The following is a 15,146-nucleotide window of genomic DNA, read 5'->3' on the forward strand; positions in this document are numbered from 1 at the left end:
TCAAGGCATTTAGGGTAATGGCTGTCACTTCAACCTGCATCTATATCTAATGTTAAATTACCCTGTGGTATTAAGACCTACGCTGAATTTATTCAAAATCTTATTAAAAACTGTAACTTCATTGCTATTTTACTCTAAAACTTCTGTAAGTCATTAACAGTGAATCTCCAAGGGCGGGGGTTAGGAGAGAATGTACTGGATTAGAGACTACTTCTACAGCTGAAGAAGTCAGAGTCCCATTATTTTTTTAAGGGAGGACAAATGCATTTGCTTCATTGTGCCCGGAGTCTTACACCTTTTGAATTCAAATTAGTTGATTTCTCAAAGGAAAGTTTAGGTGTAGAGCAGTGAGCTCTGCCTCCAGCATTTCTATGGCACCTGGGGAGCAGCTGTCTTAACCTCCCGTACGGGTAAGAAAGCCCCTGACAAGCAGTAACGTGACAAAACCAAACATTTATTGCCTCCAACAGTTAGAGGAGCAGCACCAACATGCCACACTATTGCAACCCTTGTGTTTTTGCCATAGGTGCCAGATGGGACACACAGTCAGGAACCATTGCTGAAGCCTGCCTCAAGGAGGTCACCTCTGTGATGCCAGTCATCTTTGCAAAAGCCATACCCGTGGACAGACAAGAAACCAAACACACATATGAATGCCCTGTGTATAAAACCAAAATGAGGGGCTCTAATTATGTGTGGACCTTCAGGTTGAAGAGCCAAGACAAGACAGCCAAATGGGTCCTGGCAGGTGTGGCTCTGCTTCTAGAAGCATGAAATGGCCCCTCCAGCCTCAGCCAGAACAGTGAGGATTTTAACTGGCATCTGCGCACATTAATTTGTTCTACTGAAAGCCCTAAAACATCCTCCCACTTATGTAACATTTGCATTAAACACTAAAGTCTCCCCATCAGTTAAGCAGGATTTTAGTTCTTGCAGACATTAAAATCTTTTTAAATTAAAAATTAAATCTTGAAGCCGCTGACCTCAGGCAGCAGGTGAATCCTGAATGAAGGGGCAGTGCTCCAAGGCCTCCAGTGTCGGGAACGGGACAGTCCACTTTGTGTTCATTCAAGTTTTAATAAAAATAAAACTCTAGTACTCTCAAGATCTATGATTAATTGCACTTCGTAATTTAGCAGAACATTCTTTAACAAATTCCAATGGCCCAGAGAACTGTGGTCACTGACTGGGAACTAAAGATCAAGGCCACATAGATATACAGTGTCTTCTCTGGAACTTACCTGCACTTTAACTCCACCCCATTTAAACTTTTTCATCGTATGCAGATGCTTTTAAACAATTCAATATACATAGGGGCCTATGGCTACATGTATAGAGATTGCTCTGCTGTGCCATCTTCCTGAGAGATCTTTTTAAGTATATAAACAACCTTAAAAAAAATAGCATTTAGATCTACAAAATATCTGTATAAAAACACAACTGTAAAAAATCTTAGGCACAAGTGGTATGGCATGTCCTGCTGGCATATGCTGTACAGTGAGGTGGCTGGTTCTTTCTCCTAATTGTCTTCCACCAGCTGCTTCTGTAAACTGAGAACGAGAGGGGAGGGGGGCTTTAGTGATGAGGACGGAGGCAAAAAAAAAAAAAAAAAAAAAAGCTGCACTCTAGGTTCCCCACCTCCACGTGTGGAGTAAGGAGCCAAACCTGGATCCTCTGGTGCAAGGTCTGTCCCGACCCATCCCGCTTCAGTGAGCCAGGCCCCAGGAGCCATGCGCCTCACGCCCGCATCCCACAACTGGGCCATGGAGTTCAGTGCTGTAGCCTCAGCCCCAGAAGCTCATCATGCGTCCTAAGAGCACAGTGCCCCAGCCTCTCTACTCAGCCTTCACAGGATCTTCTGCTTCCTGTTTCACACAATGAGGGGGAATATGGGAGGGGTAGTGCCAAGCAGAAAATGCTAGCAAAGGAGGGAATGTCCCAATAGGGAAGGTAACGGTCCTGAACTGCTCCCACATGAGCAGACACAGAATGGACAGCACTCCAGAGGGTTTTAGAAACATCTGCGGGGCCCTGGGTGGCTCTGTCAGTGAAGTGTCTGCCTACGGCTCAGATCATGATCTCGGGGTCCTGGGGTGGAGCCCTGCGTCCGGCTCCCTGCTCACTGGCTCCCTGCTCACTGGGGAGTTGGCTTCTCTCTCTCCCCTTCCCCCATCTCGTGCTTGTGCACTCTCTCTCTCAAATAAATCAGTAAAATCTTCTGCAACGTAGCAGCCACTCCCTGCCTCCAGGGTCTCCCTGCTGGGGCTGGGGCTGGGGCTGGCTCAAGGCCTCTTTCTGGTTTGTGAGACTTACCTCTCCAGGTACTCCTTCACGTTATTATAACCATAAAACTTGGCCAGGTGAATGAGGATACCCGTGGCACAGCGGCCGTCACGCTTCCGACAGTAACTGCAGTTGCAGATCCCACGGCAGGGAGGGCACATCCAATCCTGGAAGAGCAAGTTCCCCCGTGACCTCTGGGCCCCAACCTGGCTCCTGCAGCCTCTCCTCCAGCCTCGAGTCCCGTGTCCCTTCTAGTAGATGGCACAGGGTGACCCAGCGTGTCTCCTCCCTCCACGTTTCAAAGGCCCAGAAAGGCTGACCACCGGGGTCCCACATGTGCAGAAACCCAGAAAATTATAGACACTTGATCAAAATCTGTGGAGAATTTCTGGAATACAAAAGAACAATGAGGCTCTTCTACTTCCTAAGCCACTACCTGAATATATATTCGTCCACAAGCTGGGGTCAGTGTATTTACCCCCTGCTGTGAAAGAGGCCATACAGCGCAGGGGTCACCTAAGGACACAGGCTCTGGAGCCAGTCTGCCCAGGTTCAAGCGCATATATGGTAAGCATACTATTTTCTCATTTTACAGAGGGAACTAAAGAACAGGGAGTTTATATACCTACTTTATAAGGTTGAATTAGTAACAACTGAAACGAAGTTAACTGTGAATAGAGAAAAATCTTAGTGCAAGGCCGGGCACACTGAAAGCCCCCTACTGGGTGACAGGGTGACAGGGTGACACACCTGCCCTTGGCCTGGCCCGAGGTAACCACACCACTGGAAGAAAGGCACACAGGTCCACCTTCCAAACCAGAACTGTAAGAAAATGTGGCTCTGACCCTGGAAAACGCAATCATCTCTTCTGCCCTACTGGTCAGCTTGCTCTCTTTCCAGAAGGAAACTGCAGTTTTCATTTCCTCTAGAGTGCTGAAGGGTACACAGAGCTCTGCAGCTACAGGTCCCTGAGCAAGGGCCCAGGGAGCCTCACAGTCAACCCGCTTCCCTTTGCCAGTACAAGCCATGACAAATGCAAACACTGTTCCTACCGGGTCCAGCAGCGCAGATCTCACATCCTCCCCATAGCGATTCCGCAGGCATGGCCCACAAAACTGTCCTCGCACCCCACCACAGCTCTGGTTCCGACACACCGTCTTGGTGTCAATGGTCTTCTGCCTACACTGGTGGCAGGTGTTGCCCTGGGGAAGGAAGGCGGTGGGGGTGAACATGGGATTTATGGGGGGATACCCACAAGGCCACGTGCTGCCACTACTACCCTAATAGGACACTGTTTTACCTAAAAAATGAGGCATGATACCACAAAACCTCCCTCCAAATCATGTTTAAAAAAATTTAAACCCATTTCCTACTGACCAAAGATGCTGTCAACCTTTAGTTCCTGTATTAATCAAAAAGCATACACAAACCCCACAGTATGTTTTTTCACTGTTCAAAACTGAAATGCCATATAAATATTTAAAATGTTACTACTATAAATATGCTTTTCCAAACCATACTCCTGCCTTCCCACAGATCACATGCATCCCCTGAAGAGAACTTTCCTGAAGAGAATTCCTGCAGGAAGCTGACTTCCCCTTCCCCGTTACAGCTGACCCGCCCTTTCAGAGGGGAGGAGGCCTGAGGGTATAAGCCCAGGTACAGCTTAAAGACCATGCAGGATTTCAAACAACGGAGATGAGAATCACAATCATGCAAATGACTCATCATATGTAATTTACCAGAACTTTATCATAGATCTTATCTCGAACAGTTATGGCAACATTTTCTAGGTCCTCTTCAGTGATATCCTCCACTGGCCGAAAAGAGGAGATTCGGTGTCGCCGTCTGTGCCCCTGGCATTTCCCCTGCAAAATGAGCCAAAGCCAAAGCATAAGCTATTTTCAGTAGCTAAAAAACACCTATAAAGATTTCACACTCTTGGGATGCCTGGGTGGTTAAGCATCTGCCGTCAGCTCTGGTCATGACCATGATCATGATCCCTGGAGTCCTGGGATCAAGCCCCATATCAGGTGCTCTGCTCAACAGGGAGCCTGATTCTCCCTCACTCCCTCCCCCTGTTCATGTTCTCTTTTGCTCTCCTACTCAAATAAGTAAAATCTTTTTTTAAAAAATCACAACATAGATCAATGGAACAGAATAGAGAATCCAGAAGTGGACCCTCAACTTTATGGTCAACTAATATTCGATAAAGTAGGAAAGACTATCCATTGGAAGAAAGACAGTCTCTTCAATAAATGGTGCTGGGAAAATTGGACATCCACATGCAGAAGAATGAAACTAGGCCACTCTCTTGCACCATACACAAAGATGAACTCAAAATGGATGAAAGATCTAAATGTGAGACAAGATTCTATCAAAATCCTAGAGGAGAACACAGGCAACACCCTTTTTGAACTCAGCCACAGTAACTTCTTGCAAGATACATCCACGAAGGCAAAAGAAACAAAAGCAAAAATGAACTATTGGGACTTCATCAAGATAAGAAGCTTTTGCACAGCAAAGGATACAGTCAACAAAACTAAAAGACAACCTACAGAATGGGAGAAGATAGTTGCAAATGATGTATCAGATAAAGCGCTAGTTTCCAAAATCTATAAAGAACTTATTAAACTCAACAGCAAAGAAACAAACAATCCAATCATGAAATGGGCAAAAGACATGAACAGAAATCTCATAGAGGAAGACATAGACATGGCCAACATGCACATGAGAAAATGCTCTGCATCACTTGCCATCAGGGAAATACAAATCAAAACCACAATGAGATACCACCTCACACCAGTGAGAATGGGGAAAATTAACAAGGCAGGAAACCACAAATGTTGGAGAGGATGTGGAGAGAGGGGAACCCTCTTGCACTGTTGGTGGGAATGTGAACTGGTGCAGCCACTCTGGAGAACTGTGTGGAGGTTCCTCAAAGAGTTAAAAATAGACCTGCCCTACGACCCGGCAATTGCACTGCTGGGGATTTACCCCAGCGATACAGATGCAATGAAACGTCGGGACACCTGCACCCCGATGTTTATAGCAGCAATGTCCACAATAGCCAAACTGTGGAAGGAGCCTCGGTGTCCATCGAAAGATGAATGGATAAAGAAGATGTGGTCTATGTATACAATGGAATATTACTCAGCCATTAGAAACGACAAATACCCACCATTTGCTTTGACGTGGATTGAACTGGAGGGTATTATGCTGAGTGAAGTAAGTCAATCGGAGAAGGACAAACATTATATGGTCTCATTCATTTGGAGAATATAAAAAAATAGTGACAGGGAATAAAGGGGAAAGGAGAAAAAATGAGTGGGAAATATCAGAAAGGGAGACAGAACATGAGAGACTCCTAACTCTGGGAAACGAACTAGGGGTGGGGGAAGGGGAGGTGGGCGGGGGGTGGGGGTGACTGGGTGACAGGCACTGAGGGGGGGCACTTGATGGGATGAGCACTGGGTGTTAATTCTATATGTTGGCAAATTGAACACCAATAAAAAATAAATTTACAAAAAAAAAAAAAAAAACACCCCACAGTCTCAGAGCTCTAGTACCATTAATGGTAACCACAGCTCTCTTCTATTTCTTGGGAATCAATCATTTACGGAGCCTCCTGCCACAGACACGGAGCCAACTTCCTTCATGGCAAGGTGATACAACAATACAGGAGCAGCTCAGGTTTTTACCTGCCCAATTAACGGGCACCAACTCTAAACTCTGTGAGGACAGGAAAAGGAGCCACAATGAATGGCCAAACCTGCAAATGGGAAGAACCTAGTTTCTCCCTCCAGACTCTGAAGGCACTTAAAACGCCCCATTCCTAAAACTGAAAGGCAAAGAGCAATCACTGCCCTTTCCCACAAGGCAAATCACGAGGCCCTCGGACGCCACCGACAGGCCCTTATTGCCTCCCTCAAAGATTAAGCTGAGGGTCCTAACTCTGAGCAGCTCCTCTGCTCAACTGAGGTAAAGGAGACTCTCCAGCCTACAGCTTAGATGGGGGGAAGGGAGGGTTCTTCCTGGAGTGTGGCCCTGGGAACACCAGCACCACCAGCACCACCATCAGCAGCATCACTGCTCAGCTGCTCCAGACATACCGGTTCTTCAGGACCTCAGTGTGGCCTTAGACAAAGCATAATATGTTCACTGTGCTCAGAAAATACCCCACTAATTGTCTTCCTCCTCCTGAAGCTGTAAAACTCTTCTGCAAATTTGGCTGCTGAGACGGTGAAGTTCTCCAGGGCAAACTTCTCGGGTGGCCGTGCGCTGCGGGTCGGGTTTGTGCGTCGCGTGATCTGTCCCTCTGAGAAGGCCCGCCTCGCTGTTCTCTTCTTCTGAAAGTCAGAGCACAGACATATGCAACTGGGTGCTTCCTGGAACAAAAGCCATCTGGCGACAGATTATGTCCAGCAGCCTCGGGATAAAGAATTATAAAGGCATTCTACTTACAGAAGCTGAGTTCGGGGTTCGTACCGGGAAGAAATCTGGCATGGAGTTCAGTTCTGCCAGTAACTGGGCGAGCTGCAGTTCAGAACAGAAGGACCGACATCAATATGCCTCATTCATCTAACACCTTGTAACACGTCTTCAGTTTTGCCAACATGAGAAACTTGACTTAAAGTAGTTCATGTAAGATCGCAACAGTTGTTTTATTTTTAACCTCATCTGTAAAGATTGTTATCTCCAGGGGTGAGAGGCTACTATCATCACTCATGGGAATAAAATCTATGCCCGTTCCTTACATATAAAGATCGTATCATAAGATGAATGGGTCCTTGGAATGATGAGGCTGGCTGCACGAGGCTGGAATTCTGATGGGGCCATTAATTAGCAGTGTGACCCCGACACAGATCACGGTACACACCAAGATCAAGTTTCATCATGTTCAAAACAAAAGGTTCAACTAGATTGTTCTGACAGTTATTTAGAGCTCCAAAGAAACTGTTTATGTTGATTCATTTCTCATTAACAAAAATAATTTATGGAAATATTCCCAAATAAACACCTAAGAATACCAACTAACAGGCATTAATACGCCAATGAGGATTTTTTTTTTAAGATTTTATTTATTCATGAGAGACACAGAGCGAGCGAGAGAGAGAGAGAGAGACAGAGACAGACAGGCAGAGGGAGAAGCAGGCTCCATCCAGGGGAATCGACATGGGACTTGATCCCGGGTCTCCAGGACCACACCCTGGGCTGAAGGCGGCGCTAAACTGCTGAGCGACCCGGGCTGCCCCAATGAGGATTCTTTTTAATTTTAGAGTTATACAGACGTGTAAGTGTCACTCAAAACTCATGAACATAGTTATTTTAAAGATGCCGACACAGTGCTAAAAATTTCCCTTAGCTAATAACCATAAATATGTCTTAGGGTAAATTTCACTCAAAAGTGAAGCTTCTTATGTTCTTATTAGACATAGAAGAGTACAAACACACTATCATATTGTGCTTTTTAAAAAGAAAATATTAAAAATCTACCAAAATGCTAACAGTGGTTGAGTGGTAGAATTAATTCTGCATATGCAAAATTAGAAGCAAATTTGTTACTGAACAAATACAGAAAAACCAAATACACATGACAAAGGTTTCCCCCTTGTACTGCCATTCATCCTAGCAAAGATGGGTTACTGTGGCTGAAAACCACTCAGTTTAGTACCTAGGCCTCTCTCATTCTCCCGTATGACATCCTGAAGCCCCAGCACACACTGTGGTTCTTAAGTGGGCTTCTCGACTCCCTGTGTACACTTGGCTCCTCCCTGCGGTCCCGGCCTCTGCTCTCCGACACCACTACTATTTAGAACTTCTCTTCATAGCAAACAGTAAGCAGGACTTCACGGCACCAGGAAGCGGAGCTAAAAGTGGTCCTGGGGAGTCGCTTTCTGATGCCGAACCAGAGCCGACCAGCTAATAACTGGTTGGGGTCCAGAACACAGAAAAGGACACCCGATGCCCAGAGCACATTTCCTGAAAGATGCGAGGGCAGCCGCTCTGGGGGCGGTTCTGTGAGCCTCAGGAGCCACTGTTCAGTGCCCGCACCCAGCACCCGGACTGCCCGCCCAGGGGCCTTACCATGGCTTTGTTCTCCTTGATGTTCATGGTCCTTTTCAGCAGAGCATCCGAGCCCTCCTGAGCCTCATCCCTGGAGTCGTCCTCAGACTCTGAGACCGAATCTTCCCTTTCCTTCCCCTTTCTGCAGCTTCTCTTTCTTCCAAGAATTGCTTTTTTATTGTCCTGTAAGCGTGTGCTAGAAAACAGTGGCTCCGAGGAACTGTCATCTGACTTTTTCGACAGTTTCTTGGTGGGGAACTGAAAGGCGACTCGAAGACCAATGCTGCTTCTCCTCGGCCTCCTTCTTCTGGGTGTAGCCTTCTCTCCTTCATCCTCTTCCTCTTCTTCACTCACCAAAGACTCCTTACCAGCATCACTCAAATCTGACTCCACGAGCTAACAAAAGGAGAGAAAAGGAGAAAGACTAGAAACAATGTTTCCTAACAGACCTTCAAAAACACCTTACTTAAAAGCACTCTGGGGGCACCTGGGTGGCTCGGTGCTTGAGCACCTGCCTTTGGCTCAGGTTGTGATCCCAGGGTCCTGGGCTCGAATCCCGCCATCAGGCTCCCCAAAAAAATAATAAATCTTTTTTTTTTTTTTTAAGCACTCTGACATTATTGTAGAGAAAAAATGAGAAGAAAGCTCCTCTTTCCGAGTTCCCACTGAACTCTTCAGTTAGGCGCTCGGGTGGTCTGCAGGTGAATCCGGTCCAAGAGCCACTGCCTCCTGCGGCCCGGTGCCCCGGCCATGACCACCGGCAGTGGCTCCTAGGAGCACGGGCTGGACGCGGGGCGCGGACAAAGCAGGGCTCCTCCATGGGCCGGCCACGTATTATGGGGAAGAGCCAAAGAAAAGGGAATGCATGGCCTTAGAGTTATCTTCAAATACAAATGGAGTGCTGAGGGGGAAAAAAAATACTGACCATACTGCCCCGAAGAACAGGAAGAGGATTCATGGGCAGGAGGGACAGGAGAGGACTTCACCTCAGTGAAGTGACAGGAGAGCAAGCAGAGGACTGGCCATCGGGGTCAGTGGGGGAAACTTCTCCCCAGGACATGCTGGGGTCCTCACTCCCAGGGATATCCCTTCCCTTTTCTGCAACCCGTAGAGCTGCGGGGTGAAATCAAGGCCGACAGCTCTTGGGTTGTTGTGAAGCACCTGTTCAGGCAGCCCAGGAAATTCTTGCCCTGAATTTTCTAATTCTGCTTGGTACAGGTTTCTGGCACTAAAACATAACTCAGCCTTACACGTGAGACACAGAACATAAGGCAATGGCAGGGTGGGGACATTACTCAGGTGATGAGGGGGGTGACATCTGAGATGCGAGGGGACGCTTAGCAATGGCAGAGCTGGGCTTGAACATCGAGATCAAGGCTACCTCCTGTGCATCTTTCCTTTACTACATGCTGGAAAGTTTAGTCTGAGACCCTCTGTCAGGGATTCTGGACAACAGGGCCGCTCTGAGAACAGGGAATAGCCCACGATGGGCCCACGACTGAGGTAAAGGACTCAGCTGCCCCCTCCGTGACTGCCCCCTGAATTCTAGCTTGACTCAAGTTAAAAGTAAGGCAGAGGAGGGGCGCCTGGCTGGCTCGGTTGGTGGAGTGTGCAACTCTTAATCTCAGGGTTGTGAGTTCAAGCCCCACATTGGGCATGGAACCTACTTTAAAAGAAAAAAATTTTTATAAAATTTTATTTATTCATTCATGAGAGAGACAGAGAGAGAGGCAGAGACACAGGCAGAGGGAGAAGTAGGCTCCCTGCGGGAAGCCCAATGCAAAACTTGATCCCAGGACCCCGGGATCACAACCTGAGCCATAGGCAGAGGCTCAACCACTGAACCACCAGGTGCCCCAAGAAAATTAATTTTTAAAAATATATTGAGGCACCTGGGTGGCTCAGTCGGTTGAGCATCTGACTCTTGATCTCAGCTCAGATCCTGATCTCAGTGCCCTAAGTTCAAACCTTCTGTTGGGCTCCACGCTGGGCTGGAGCCTACGTAAAAAAGAAAGGAAAGGAAAGGAAAAAGGAAAGAAAAGAAAAAAGAAAGAAAAAAGAAAGAAAAGAAAAGAAAAGAAAAGAAAAGAAAAGAAAAGAAAAGAAAAGAAAGAAAGAAAAAGAAAAGAAAGGAAAAGAGAAAAGAAAAGAAAAGAAAAGAAAAGAAAAGAAAAGAAAAGAAAAGAAAAGAAAAGAAAAGAAAAGAAAAGAAAAGAAAGGAAAAAAAAAACCCCTTCATGCAACTACCAAACCTTGGTGTATATATAAATCCACAACAAGTCAAGTAGAGAAGACTATAGCGTTATTGATTTATCCTTTTGTTTGTTTTTTAGTATCCTGAACTTTCTACATTGGTAGCTTTGGAATGCAAAAACGGTGGGATTGGAGGAATCCAATTTTAGAAAGAGAGTGTTGGAGAACTTCAGAGGAAATCTCTCTCAAATTGGTTTTATTTATCTTCATCATCCCCTAACCCATATCTCTTTACTAAGGACTCTCTGAAGGACTACAGTAGGTGAGAGCAAATATAAAGACGGGAGGCAAAGAACTCAAGGGCCGCACTACTGCTGTGGTAGCCTCATGTGTGGCTAGACCACCAGACACCAAGTAACATCCTAGTATCAGAAAAGGCCGTCTTCTCCGCCTTCACTAGGGTGAGCAGGAGGCTGGGGAGGGAGGCAATAATGCTTATGTGTTCATTGAATTTTAAAATAAAATCTGCAGGGGATCCCTGGGTGGCCGAGCGGTTGAGCGCCCGCCTTCAGCCCCAGGCGTGATCCTGGAGACCCGGAATCGAGTCCCATGCCGGGCTCCCTGTGTGGAGCCTGCTCCTCCCTCTGCCTGTGGCTCTGCTTCTCTCTCTCTCTCTGTCTCTCATGAATAAATGAATAAAATCTTTAAAATAAATAAATAAATAAAATCTGCAGGTGGACCTGCCCAACGATACGAGTGACAGCAGTCAGCATGTCCCAATTCATACCCTAAATATACAGACCATTAAAAAAAAAATTCTGGAGTAGTCTTCACTGTGCTAAAAACATGGATCCTTTGAATACCCTGAGATCACTTAGCTAACAATCAGAAGATAAATAAGTCACTAGGAGTAGAAGATACCATTAAGGGTTTGGAAGGATTTTAGTGCCTTGCTGGCAAGGAAAACTGTGGAGCCTGGCTGGCCAGAACACATCAACGGCCTTACAAGCAGCTTCAGTAAAGAAAGCCAAAGGAGGGCCGGGGCCTGTAGGTTGGCAGAGCTCTGTGTTGTTATTCCCGGGGGGATCAACATCAAACAAGGCAGCCTACCATTAGGGCTTTCAGGCCTAAGCTCCCCACCACCACCACCCTAGGAAAAGGTGAGGAACAAAGCAAACCTACTAGTTACAGCTTATTTAGATTTCCATACAAGTTCCACACCAGACAGGGTTCCTCCTTAGGAGCTTCTGAATGTGATGAGGTTTAACCTCCATCCTTTATCCTGATACCCAAGAAGGAGATGGTGGACTGATTTGGGGGGATAAATGTGTGCTATTTTTCAGTTAGTATAAAATACTTTTATGCCTGGGGGAAAAAAAAAACCCAAAGGCTGTTCTTTAAAGTTACGCGGAGATTCAAATACTAGTTGGCAGCACAGAAGCCTAAATCTATGCAGTGAAGGAAGAAATCCCCAGTCTCCCGAAAGGCAAGTGCTGAGAGCACATTTCCCTCAGGAATCTGACATGGCCAGGCCATCTTTATCATTTAAAGAGCATTTCTTTCTTTCTTTTTTTTTTTTTAAAGATTTTATTTATTTATTCATGAAAGACATACACAGAGAGAGGCAGAGACACAGGCAGAGGGAGTAGCAGGCTCCATGCAGGGAGCCCGACATGGGACTTGATCCCGGGACTCCAGGATCACACCCTGGGCTGAAGGTGGCGCTAAACCGCTGAGCCACCTGCGCTGCCCTAAAGAGCATTTCTGCATCCAAATCAAGAACACACAGGGAAAACTCTAACTTTGTACCACAGCTCAGTTTTGGCCAAATTAACTCCACACTTAAGAACATGACTTTACACACAAGAAAGGATTTGTAGGAACTTGCTACTCCTAGGCAGACGGTCCTCTTTTCAGATAAAAGATGTTTAAGAAAAAAAAAAAAAAAAAGATGTTTAAGAAAGCCTGAAATAAATTCTTTCACGAGGACAATTAAGGGACACCTGAGACACGCGCCCACCCCGGGAACTCGCAGGTACCAGTGGATTTCCGCTAGGAGAACAATGGACTGGTGGACCGGGGATCAGCCTAGACTAGCACTTCTCAATCTCGGTAACCGGCTTCTAAGACACACACACGTAAGAAAAGGTCATTGGTTTGGGACGTGACTCCTTCCGAGTGAAACTACAATTCAGGAACAGGACTGAGAACAGGAGAACCCGCGCTCTCCCACGTTGAGGATTATTACCAGCACTTCTGGGTTACTATTTCCATTCAGCTCATTCTGTGTAAATCCTTCAAACTCTTCCATCTCTGAGTCCGTGTCCTCTATAAAAATCCTTCGCAGCTCTTCCGTGAAGTATTTGGAACGGAAACGCACATCTTGCTGCATTAAAAACACGCAAACATCATAAATGAAGAAGAACGGAGGCTTCCGGGGGGGGGGGGGGGGAGGGGACAGGCAAGGGCTGTTGAACGGGCAGCGTCTGTTCGAGGTGGGGGAGCGCCCTGGTTGACGGGGACCCCGGCGCACGAGCTCAGCGCCACCTGGCAGCTTGCCCGCAAGAGCCTGGCGCTCGCTCACACTTACCAGAGGGTGAAACGGTCAATGGCAGGTTATGTGTATTTTACCCCAGCGCACACACACGCGCACACACACGTTCCTCTACAGATTAGGGAAACAGGACTGGGCAATCTGAGACCATCAACTGCACCACTTCCAAATGTCAGAACGGCCCAGGCTGAGCCAGCTACTTTGCTGCCGGCGGGGGGGCAGTGGGCTCCATTTCTCCTGCCAGGGCCCGGGGAAGGTCGGGCACAGCACCGATCCCGAGCGAGGGGGGCCAGAGCGGCTCCCTGCCACGCGCTGGCCTGCCCTCCGCGCACCTGTCCAAGGCCGACTCCCCCGCGTCGGGAGCGCACCTGCCTGGCTCTCTGCGGGAAGGGGCCGGAGCCCTCCCCAGCCCTCCCCGGCCCCCGGGACAGCCTCTCCTGCCTCTCCTGTGGGAGGTGCGAGGCCAGCAGCCCCCACCAGGTAGCCGATGAGCAGGAGGAAAGACGCGCCAGGACCCTTAAAAAAGAAAGACATTTTCAAAGGACTTTCTGTCTTTTGAACCCAGAGAAGGAAAGAAACCGGGGCTCCGTAAATGGCACTCCGGGAAGAAAGGAGGGGACAGCCAGACCTGCGGTGCGGGAAGGAGTCGCACAGACCAGCCTCCTCCAAGCTGGCAACCAGGGCTGGAGTCCGTGTCCCCAGTTGCCTCTGATGCCTCTTCCTCCCACACCCGATATAGCAATGACCCCCCATCACACCACATTTGGTTGGGGAATCTTTATCTCCCCCACTGCCTCTCCCTGACTTTAATTATATACTTCTTCAAGCTCAGATCATCTCTGGAGAAAAACAGATATAATAGATGAGTGGGAAAATTTACAGGGGGATAGAGGAAGAAATGCCTATATCCAGCATTTTCTTAAGCTTAAATGTCTCCTATGAATTATTATGGGTAATTGGAGTGAGTGTGCTTGGAGCTAAATTACTTTGTCCCTTTGTTGATAGCTGTGGTGCAGCTGCTTGGAAAAAAAAAAAAATACAAACAGAAAAGAGAAGTTTCCTTAAAGTGAAATTCAAATTGTGTTTAAGGAAGACCAAAGTCAACATTGTTCATACTCCATACAAGTTTGTGCAGCTCCTCTTGGCTGGTTAACACGGACTGTGAATGTGTGGGGTCGGGGTGGGGAAGCAACAGTCCTGGGGCTTATTTTTGTAAGGAAGACTGGTGCACAGCTGGCTGCCGCAGAAACCCACCATGAAGCTGCTAGCTCCACCAGCAGGAAACATCTGGCTCACAGAGCCCGGAGCCGGTCTCTACAAGCGGGTTTAGAGCAATGGGGGTCTATGTGTACATTTCCTCATATACCCACTGTCCCTGCCTAGGGCCCAGAGAGAACAAGTCACCTCTTAGCGCAGCAAGTTCTAACCGTCCAGTCCTCTCTGGCTCTCTTTTCCCTTTGAAAAGCCTCACAGGGAAATAAATGGTCAGGCTGAGAGAAATCAGTATCTTTGGTGACCAGACAGAACACAAAAACAACTTAGCCACAGTCCTAAACCAAGGCCCCTGCTTTTCTTCTCCTTATTCCACAAGATATAAACAAGAACTGAGCCTGGGCGGCTCAATCAGTTAAGCGTCGGACTCCTCATGTTAGCTCAGGTCTTGATCTCAGGGTTAGGAGTTCAAGCCCCACTGCGGGCTCCACACTACATATGGAACCTCCTTGAAAAAATGAAAAAAAAAAAAAAAAAAAGATAAGTACAAAAAACCATCCTTACTGTGAGTCTTTATAAAGCAAAGTATCTACTCCACAGTCTCACTGCAATCTTGGTTACAACACTCACATAGCATTTTGCTCTCCAGAATTTGCTGTCCTTTCAAATCAATACCAGGCAGTATGTTCTGGACCTTGATCACCTATATCTATCTACCATGATCAAGAATGTAAGCAAAGAACAGATGAGAAGAGAAACTAATAAAGTGGGTTACACTTTTTATTTGGAAGCTCATGTAATGTGAAGGAACAGACAGGAAAATGATGGTAAGCTAAAG

General features: G+C 47.1%; 2 protein-coding genes across 4 annotated transcripts in view; one reads left to right on the forward strand and one right to left on the reverse strand.

Moving 5' to 3' along the window:
* DNAH11 (dynein axonemal heavy chain 11) overlaps positions 1 to 774 on the forward strand; it is a 313,463-nt gene extending 312,689 nt beyond the window's left edge. Inside the window, 1 exon segment of the mRNA XM_041728012.1 lies at positions 527 to 774. Within this exon segment, the coding sequence (XP_041583946.1) occupies positions 527 to 774 (248 nt within the window).
* The window catches only part of CDCA7L (cell division cycle associated 7 like), a 50,829-nt gene continuing 36,116 nt past the window's right edge, over positions 434 to 15,146 (reverse strand). The window contains exons 3-10 of one of the 3 annotated variants that reach the window (XM_041728014.1): positions 12,791 to 12,928; positions 8,371 to 8,745; positions 6,748 to 6,819; positions 6,462 to 6,629; positions 4,026 to 4,151; positions 3,336 to 3,485; positions 2,314 to 2,450; positions 434 to 1,550 (exon numbers count right to left, since the gene is read on the reverse strand). In XM_041728014.1, coding sequence (XP_041583948.1) covers positions 1,520 to 1,550; positions 2,314 to 2,450; positions 3,336 to 3,485; positions 4,026 to 4,151; positions 6,462 to 6,629; positions 6,748 to 6,819; positions 8,371 to 8,745; positions 12,791 to 12,928 — 1,197 coding nt within the window. In that variant the 3' untranslated portion in view covers positions 434 to 1,519. Of the gene's footprint in view, positions 1,551 to 2,313; positions 2,451 to 3,335; positions 3,486 to 4,025; positions 4,152 to 6,461; positions 6,633 to 6,747; positions 6,820 to 8,370; positions 8,746 to 12,790; positions 12,929 to 15,146 lie in introns of all 3 variants that reach the window. The other 2 variants (XM_041728013.1, XM_041728015.1) reach the window with 2 other exon arrangements.

Source organism: Vulpes lagopus, chromosome 13 (genome assembly GCF_018345385.1).
Source record: "Vulpes lagopus strain Blue_001 chromosome 13, ASM1834538v1, whole genome shotgun sequence".
NCBI classification, from domain to species: domain Eukaryota; kingdom Metazoa; phylum Chordata; class Mammalia; order Carnivora; family Canidae; genus Vulpes; species Vulpes lagopus.